This window comes from Myotis davidii, unplaced genomic scaffold (assembly GCF_000327345.1).
Source record: "Myotis davidii unplaced genomic scaffold, ASM32734v1 scaffold566, whole genome shotgun sequence".
NCBI lineage: Eukaryota > Metazoa > Chordata > Mammalia > Chiroptera > Vespertilionidae > Myotis > Myotis davidii.
In genome coordinates, this window is record NW_006296617.1 from 778,461 (window position 1) to 788,342 (window position 9,882).

The 9,882-nt window shown below is 44.0% G+C and overlaps 1 protein-coding gene across 1 annotated transcript in view; it reads left to right on the forward strand.

Moving 5' to 3' along the window:
- SAE1 (SUMO1 activating enzyme subunit 1) overlaps positions 1-9,882 on the forward strand; it is a 78,065-nt gene that overhangs the window by 8,122 nt on the left and 60,061 nt on the right. Inside the window, exon 2 of the mRNA XM_006772027.2 lies at positions 8,209-8,320. Within this exon, the coding sequence (XP_006772090.1) occupies positions 8,209-8,320 (112 nt within the window). The remainder of the gene's footprint in view (positions 1-8,208; positions 8,321-9,882) is intronic.

Genomic DNA, 9,882 nt, shown 5'->3' on the forward strand with positions numbered 1-9,882 from the left:
AACTTGGGTATGTGCCATTGCTTGGAATCGAACCTGGGACCCTTTGGTCCACAGGCTGGCTCTCTATCCACTGATCCAAACCGACTAGGCAGTGGTCGGCAAGCTGCGGCTCGCGAGCCACATGTGGCTCTTTGGCCCCTTGAGTGTGGCCACGTAGTTTCAATTGCACTGTACGTGCATGCCCACACGTGGTATTTTGTGGAAGAGCCACACTCAAGGAGCCGCAGTTTGCTGACCACTGGACTAGGGCTATAATGTACTCTTCACGCAGCTGCCAAATGAATTTAAATTAGGGGTCCTGCTTAAAGCCTTCCAGTGATAATTTCTGGTTCACTCAGAGTAAAATCCAAAGCTTTAAAAAATCCATTGCTTTTCATGCTCTGGCTTGTCAGACCTTGCCTACATTCCATGAAAGCTACCTGAATCTTTCTGTTCCTCAGATATGCTAGAGCTCTGTGTCCTCAGGGGCTTTGTGCTTACCCTGTTTGAAATAGCCTCATGCCACCAGGTCTTTGCGTGACTCGCTCACATACAGTGGGGCTTTGACTTATGAGTGTCCTGACTAACTAGCTTTTCGAGATACGAGCCGTCTCTCGGCCGATTTTTTGCTGTGAGTTGTTAGCTAAAATTCGGGTTACGAGCCAGCTTCCGATCCCCCACCGCTAGTTGGCGCAGCGGACGTCACAGTGAACACCACAACATCAGCCCAGCATCACGTGTCTCACTCGTTCACTTTTTGATTTGACATATGAGTAATTTGAGTTACGAGCTCGGCCACGGAACGAATTAAACTCGTAAGTCAAGGCCCCACTGTATTAGACTCTCAATAAGGGTGGTTTGAATGTGAATTTGATGAAGAGTTTTTAATCATGAATGGAATTCATTTACTTGACTTAACTTGAAGTGTGTGAATTCAAAGATTATATATAAAGGCTCTGGTTCCTGCCTTCCCAGAAATTTCAAAGATACTCATATGGGAGCAGAAGTCAAAGAAAGGAGAGTAAGTCATATATTTATTTAGAACCAACTGTATACAGGGAGCATGGGAGAGACATTGAAAGAAAAAAGTCATAGATCATGGTCAGAACTGAATTTTGATCCTAACTCAGACCACCCATTAGCTGTGAGAGCTTGGACACCTTTTCTGAGCCTTAGTTTTTTCCTTTCTCAAGGCAGACATGGATCCTTTCCTATGGAAATGTGATGGCCTACCCCCCGAGGTCTGTGGAGCCCCCTTGGACTCTTAGGAAGAGAAATGTTGTGCAATGTTTAGAGCACGTATGTTTTTATTGGAGAGAGAAAAATGCTGAAGAACTAGTCAAGGTTTCAGGGAGGTTCTACATGTAATGGACCTAGCTCAGTGCCTGGTACTTAATGAGTCCTCTGGGGATGGTAATTACTGCCACTGTTGTTACCAGTGGACTACGTATATATACAATATGTCACAATGTAATTTTACATTTATTTGTGATATTGAGAGGCAATATACCTTTAAGAGCACATGTTGCCTGAGTTGACATCTACTTTGCCTTTTTAAAAAATACATGTTTTTATTGATTTCAGAGAAAGGGAGAGGGAGAAAGAGATAGAAACATCAATGAGAGAGAAACATCGATTGGCTGCTTCCTGCACACCCCCTACTGGGGATCAGGCCCACAACCCCGGTCATGTGCCCTGACTGGGAATGGAATCAGCAATCTCCTGGGGCATGGGATGATACAAAACCAACAGAGCAACACCGGCCAGACTGCTTTGTCTTTTAGTAGCTGTGTGATCTTCAGCAAGTTCCTCAACTGTGCCTCCATGTATTTTCTTTTCTTTTTTAAAAAATGTTACAAAGAATGTGTTTTTTTTAATATTTTTATTGTTTCACAGAGAGGAAGGGAGAGAGATAGAGAGCTAGAAACATCGATGAGAGAGAAACATCGATCAGCTGCCTCCTGCACACCCCCCACTGTGCATGTGCCCACAACCAAGGTACATGCCCTTGACCGGAATCGAACCCGGGACCTTTCAGTCTGCAGGCTGATGCTCTATCCACCGGTTTCGGCTAGGTTTTCAATATCTTGTTCTCTCTCTTCTGGCACACCCATAATTCGGATGTTGGTACATTTGAAGTTGTCCCAGAGGCTCCTTACACTATCTTCATATTTTTGGATTCTTTTTCCTTTTTTGGTTGGGTGTTTTTTTGCTTCCTTGTATTTCAAATCTTTGACTTGATTCTTGTGATCCTCTAATACACTGTTGAATCTCTGTATATTATTCTTTATTTCAGTCAGTGTATGCTTAATTTCTGACTGGTCCTTTTCCATTTTTTTGGCATTCTCACTAAGATCCTTGAAGGTCTCACTAAGTTCCTCGGAGGTTTCTAGAAGATTCTTGAGTAACCTTATAACTGTGGTTTGAACTCTATATCCAATAGTTTGCCTTCATCCATTTCTTTCATTTGTGACATGTCTCTTTGTCTCCGCATTTTGGCTGCTTCCCTGTGTTTGTTTCTATATATTGGGTAGCTGCTAAGTCTCCTTGAGTTGATAGAGTGGCCTTGTGTGGTAGGTGTCCTGTAGGGCCCAGTGGCTCAGCCTTCCCAGTCACCTGAGGTGGACACTCTTGGTGCACCCCTTTGTGGGCTGTGTGCACAGTCTTGTTGTCGTTAAGCCTTGATTGCTGTTGGTATCACTGGGAGGAATTGACCTCCAGGCCAATTGGCTGTGAGGACCAGCTGTATCTACAAAGGAAGAGCTGCTGTGCAGGAGACACCCTTATGGGGCAGGACTTGTTTCAGTGGGGCTTTGGTGCTCGCTGAGTCTGCCCCTTGAGAGTGTCTCATGGATGTGAAGGGATGTAATCAGGGATGGTCTCACACTGACCACTGGGTACACTGGCTCTTGGATCTCCAAGGAGGTGCAAAGTCAGCCACTGCCTGGGGCCGCCCAGCAAGAGCTACAGAGAGACCTACAGATTCCTCCTCTTTGTATCGGGTTTGCAAGGGTTTGCAAGTGGCCAGACTAGGCTTAGCTATGTAGCAAGGCAGGCTGCTGCTGCTGGATTGATTGCTGTGGGGCTCCCTGACCCAGCTGCTGCCTGTTTGACAGGTTTTAGGCTGAGAAAGGACAGGCTATTAATATGCAAAAGCTGCTTCGCAAAGCTTGGTTGGGATTGTAAATTGGGTGGGGCAGGTTCTCAGGGAATCACCAGGGCGGAGCAAACAGCAATGGCTCCCAGTCAACCCTGCACTGAAGAGGTCCCTGCATCCTCTCGTCCCTGCGCAGGAACAATGATCGCTGAGAGCACCTCTGAAAGAAAGCCACCCTCGCGTTCCTGTCCTGATGCCAGACAGCCCAGTTGCTCCCCCTATGTGTCTGGGTCCCCCAGAGTCTCGCCTGGAACTGGAGTTCAGAACAAGCAGGGAGCTTGTGTCTCCCTCCCGATTATAAAAGCGGCTTAGCCAGCCCTTTCCGCACCTCCACACCCCCTACCGGTTTCAATACGCTTTCTTCACCCCTCTAGTTGTGGAACTTCCACTCAGCCAGCTTTCCCACGGTTCTGGATGATAGTTGTTCTGCCTTTTGTAATTTTGATGTGTTGTGAGAGGCAACAAGTGTAGGTGTTTACCTATGCCACCATCTTCTTAATCTATCCAGAGCTACCATCTTAATAGCTCTACCTTATTGTTGCCCTTACCTGCTAGCTCATATTAGCCACTTCTAATTGTGTAACCTTGGTTAAGCTAGTTGACTTTGTGTCTGTTTTCTCGGCTGTAAAATAGTGATAACAAGGTACCAGCTGATAAGATTGTCATGAGGATTAAACAACATGAAGAGTTTGGAACAGTGCTTGGCCATAGTGAGTGTTCAGTTACATGCCAGACATGTATTTCTGCTGATGGACACTTGGGCTTGTTTGGGTATATCTATTAATTCAACAGCTATTTGAGTAACAGTATAAGTGCCAAGCATAGTCATAACTGTTAGGAATGTAGTGGTTTCTGGAGTTTACATTTTGTAATCACTATTATCTAGGCTGGAGTTAACATTTTAATGGAAGAACAGGCAATGAACATAAGCAATTAGCATAATTCCAGATTGAAGAGGGAGTGGACATATTTTGGATTAGGTGACCAGTGACAGTTGAGCTGAAACCTAAAGGATGGGTCATGTGAAAAGTTTGGAGAGAACAACTAATGCCAGAGCCCTATCTCTGCCTGAGATGGGACAGTGTGAACAGGGAGGCCGGGTAGGAGACTGTTGAGTTTTGTAGGCGAGAAATGATGGTGGCTCAGACCAGACACTGTGGAGGTAGGGGGAAGCAAGTGGACGATGTTGCTGTGAATATATTTGTACATGACTTTTGTGATCACTTGAATATTTCTGTAGGGTTGATTCCTAGAAGGGGAATTGCTGTGTCAGAGTATGAATAGTAATAGCTGACATTCATTAAATGCTGACTCTATGCCAGGTACTATTTTAGGTGCTTTTCATGTAATTGAGCCATCAGTAAGCTGTAATCTTGGGGCCCCTGGCATGGTTAAGGATTAACAACATAAGCATGAAGGTCAGGGGTGATGCCACTTGAATAAAAAAAAACTCGCAGAGTTTGAAGAGCTCCACAGGATGTAGGGATCATGGAGAGGACACGTGGCTATAATGTGACTTATCAGAGGCATGTATATGTGTCATTTGCTCTGAATTTAGAGGAGAGTATTCGAGTCTCTCATAAGAAACGACTTGCTGAGGAAATGGCACTCAAGTTGGGTTTGAAGTCTGGGGGAAGGCTTGACTGGGCGTAGAGAGGAAGAACAGGTGCATTTCAGGTGTGTAGAATACAGTGGGGCCTTGACTTACAAGTTTAATTCGATAGGAGCCTGAGCTTGTTAAGGATTCTCGTTAAGGAGCTCGTTAACTCAAATTACTTTATCAACTCAATGCAAAAAATCTGCCATATCTCAAAAAACTCGTTAGTTCAGGACACTCGTAAGTCAAGGCCCCACTGTATTGTGATTTAAAGTTTGCAGGTGGTGGCCCGACTGGTGCGGGTCAGTGGTTGAGCATCGACCTATGAACCAGGAGGTCATGGTTCAATTCCCGGTCAGGGCACATGCCCAGGTTGGGGGCTAGATCCCCAGTGGAGCGGCATGCAGGAGGCAGCCAATCAGTGGTTCTTGCTCATTATTGATGTTTCCATCTCTCCTCTCCCTTTCTGAAATCAATAAAAATATAGGCATATAAAAAAATAAAGTTTGCAGGTGGAAAACTGAGGGCATGTTTGGGATTGAGTAAAGTAATTTGGTGGTAGTAGGAGGTAAGGCTGGGCAAGTCAGAGCTAGCCAATAACTGAATGGCTTTAAATGCCAGCTTTAGATTTGTCAGTTTTATTTTGTGTGTGTGTGTGTTTTGTTTGTTTTTTGTTTTAATCAGAATGAATCCTTTACTGAGCCATTTGTAATCAAGGCAATGGGATTGGGGAGAATTTTAATAAATTCAAGTAACATAAACTGAGCATCTGTTACATGCCAAGGATTATGCTAGAGGGCTTTGCATACACATTTTACCAGATTGTTGAGATTAAAAACCATTAAGTCAGAATTAGTATCCCCATTTTACAGGTGGATAAACTGAAGTTTAGAGAGATTGTCTAGCTCAGCCAGGTAGGAACTCGCAGAGCCAGAATCCATACCCAAGTCTTCAGACATAGAGGCATGAGTGATTGGTAATGCCTGTTGCTGAAGGAATATCAAGGAGAACAGAGCCTGAGAAGTTAGTAGGTGTGGAGATTAGGAGGCCATTGGTAATATTTGAAGATACGGATTCCTAGACGAGAGCAGGGCTGGAGCAGTCAGACAGCAGTGTAGCATCTGCCCGCAACCCAGGTACATGCTCTACTGGAGCAGTCAGACAGCAGAAAGCCCACTCACTCCGACTGAAAGGGAACTGAGAGCCTGGAGTTCCAAGTGCAGCAGTGTCAGGGCCAGGTGCTGGGAGGGCTCGTAGACTCACAGTGATAGCAGAGACCTGGAACGTACAGCTAAATGCAAGGGTGCTCAACCTTTCTGCGCAAGGAGGCCAGGTAGAAGGCTGGTTTGACGTGTACTGTATTCTTTTAGGAGACATTGCTTATTATATTTGCTGATTCTTGAGGGATTAGGGCTCCTCTGGAAAGCCAAATAGTTTTCCTTCCTCCTCCCATCCGTTGGTATGATGCTCTACATCTCTGATAAAGGACCTGCTCATTGTCTCCTGTAAGCCCTCTTCTCAGCTGTCTCCTGTTCTGCTGAAGTGGAATTGTCACTTGAAAGGCCTGTCTGCTCTCCTGTGATTGGCAGTGAAAGGGCCCATAGATTGAAAGCAATAATGGAGAAACTGAGACCCAGACATATCCCTTTGAGGGAAATATTGTCAATAGTCTCCCTCTTTCCCCATCTTATCCTTTGACTGTATCAGCGAAGAAAATCCAAAATCTGCTAGCACCAAGAACCAGCGCAGGGCTCAGCCACCATTCTCATTAAAGACTTCTAGTCTGCATGCAGCATCCATAATTATTAGAACCATTGCAACATAGTTTCTGCATGTTCTTCCCAATACTTGTTGAGAATGGACTCATTTCATAAATTAAGAGCAAACTCATTGTCCAGCAGAAAACTTGAATTTATGTGAGGCTGTTCTTAGTTCTTATTTATCCTTTTCAGTGTGAATAATCATATATTTGCTGCAGAAATATTAAGGCGTTTAATTACAGAGTACTGTCTAAGATCCTGATGGGGTTGTTTCATAATATATGCTGTAAAGAGAGTAGGGTTTACATTGTAAACTCTTTTATTTCCTTTTTATAATGTCAATGAATGAGCACTTTTTTTTATTTTGTATTTTTTTAAAATTTAGTGTTCATTTACAGTTGACATAAAAGTTTATGTTAGTCTAAGGTGTATAACAGTACTAGACATTTATATACCTTACAAAGTGATGACTCCATAAGTTTAGGACCCTATATGACATCATACTCTTTATTCCTGTTTCAAATCAAAAAATGTGATTCTGAAACATTTGTGCTTCAAGGGATTTTTTCTTTCTTTCCTCATTGAAAAGAACTTATGCCTTTATTTTGTCACTCTATATGGGAATTTTGTATGTTTTCCTTCCCTCCAAGGGAATTCAAATAAGATATTGTAGACCTATATACTGTCTGCCACTGACTGCATAGTTAAGTCCAGACTTCTTGGGATAGCCCAGCCTCTGACTACCTTCTGTTAGCCGCGTCTTCTGTCACATTATACATAGAATGATCCAAACATTTCCTCGGTACACCCTCTTTCATGCTGCCACGTTTTTGCGTGTTAGGGCTTAAATAGTACCCCTTCCCACCTCTTCTGCTATCATATTAGTGTAAGCCCTCACCCTCTCACCTTAACTGTGATACTCTTCCCCTCCAGACCCCCCTACCCCATGGCTTTTCATTAGGCTTAGAATAAAATCCAGAAACCTTACAATGCCTGTGAGAGCCTTCATGATGTAGCCCCTGGTTCTGTCTACAACCTCATTTCCTACCAGTTTCCCCATTGCTCACCCCTCTTCCTCTCCCTGAAACATGCCACTAACTCCTGCCTCAGGGCTTTTGCTCTTGCTGTTTTCTCTGCCTGGAATGCTCTCCTCCCAAATATCTATATATTCATCCTTTATATCATTTTCATTTGTGCTCAGCACCTCCTCAGAAAGGCCTTTTCAATGAGTTTGACTAAAATAACATCCTCCATCAGTCTTGATCACATCATGCTTGATTTTCATCACTTTTTGGCATAATATACAGGGTGAGGCAGAAGTAAATTTACAGTGGGAGTACCTGAAACAGTTTATTCTAGTATTACTACTTATTAATTTTGTATTATTTTCCATATAAACAACTGTAAAACCTACTTTTGTCCCCCCTATATACTCTCTTATTTATCTGCTTTCTTCACAAAGTATAAGTTACAGAAGGGCAAGGATTATGTTTGATTTATTTCCACACCTTAGAGGTGCCTGGCATAGGTGCTCAACAAATATTTGTTGAATGAACGTGCTCTGCAGGATGGATTGGAGCATCTCTTTTCTAGTTTTGAGGCTGTGCTGCTTCAGTGCAGTGACTGAAAACTAAAATTATAGCCCTGTTTTGTTCTTCAATGATTTGGCGAGTTTCTGCTGTTCTGTCATCCAGTTAACAATGTTTGTGTTACAGGCTGCGGGCCTCCCGGGTGCTTCTTGTCGGCACGAAAGGGCTTGGGGCTGAAATTGCCAAGAATCTCATCCTGGCAGGAGTGAAAGGACTGACCATGCTGGATCACGAACAGGTGAGATGTGCAGCCACCTCATCACTCTCCAAAGCAGTCTCCCCTCTTAGCTATAAACACTTGGGGATTTGGGGAGTTCCTACTTGCCCCTTCAGGGCTGTGAAAGGAGGGCTGGCATGAATGGAACTGTAGCCTTTGGAGACTGATGGTGCTAGCATGCGTTTTATTTCAGCACCACCACTCCTGTCTCCTTGTTGAGCTTGTTTATCTGCACGTGGAGTTAAGTTCTCTCTTGGAGAGTGATCCTGAGGGGTAGAGGAGTAGCTTTCCAATTTGTGCTTATAAATCACCTGAATAATTAAAAATATAGAATTGCCCGGGGGCTTTGTCATGGGATAGTCCTGCACCCTCCACTGATTCTACTTTAGAAAAAAAGTCTGAGATCAGGCTCAGGAATAAATACATTTAAAAAGTATCTCAACTCAATTTTTCAAAATTAAAAAAATAGCCGGCCAGTATGGCTTATTGGTTGAGCGTCGACCTATGAACCAGGAGGTCAAGATTCGGTTCCCAGTCAGGGCACATGCCCCGGTTGTGGGCTTGATCCCCAGTAGGGGTCGTGTAAGAGGTAGCCAATAGATGATTCTCTCTCATTAGTGATGTTTTCTTCTTTCTTTTTTTTTTTTTTTGACAGGTAAGTATTAATACATTTTTATTGATTTCAGAGAGGAAGGAAGAGGGAGAGAGAGATAGAAACATTAATGATGAAAGAGAACCATTGATCGGCTGCCTCCTGGACGCCCTCCATTGGGGATCGAGCCCACAACCCAGGCATGTATTTCTGACCAGAATCAAACCCAGGACTCATTGGTCCGCAGGCTGATGCTCTCTCCACTGCGCGAAACCAGCTAGGGGTTCATCACTGATGTTTTTTTGTTTTTTTTAAAATATATTTTATTGATTTTTTACAGAGAGGAAGGGAGAGAGATAGAGAGTTGGAAACATCAATGAGAGAGAAACGTCGATCAGCTGCCTCCTGCACATCTCCTACTGGGGATGTGCCCGCAATCCAGGTACATGCTCTTGACCGGAATCGAACCCGGCACCTTTCAGTCTGCAGGCCGACGCTCTATCCACTGAGCCAAACCGGTTTTGGCCATCACTGATGTTTTTATCTCCCTCTCTCCTCCTCTCTGAAATCTATAAAAATACTTTTTTAAAAAGAATTCAAAAAAATAAAGTTATCCTAGGAGATCTTGTTGTAGATGGTTCGCAGACATTAATTTGGGAAACATTGGGTCAGAGAGGATGTATTTGGACTGCTTAGCATAGTTCCTGCACATAACAAGCAAAGCATCCAATAATTAATAATTATCCATATATATAAAAGCCTAAGCGACCATTAACGACTAGACAACCGGCTGGTAGCTATGATGCGCACTGACCACAAGGGGGCAGATGCTTAACGCAGGAGCTGCCCCCTGGTGGTCAGTGCGCTCCCACAGCCAACCTCCTATGGTCCCTTCCCCTGGTCCGCCGGCCCTGATTGTGCACCAGCCTCTAGAACAGCTGTGGGCAAACTACGGCCAGCAGGCCAGATCTGGCCCGTTTGAAATGAATAA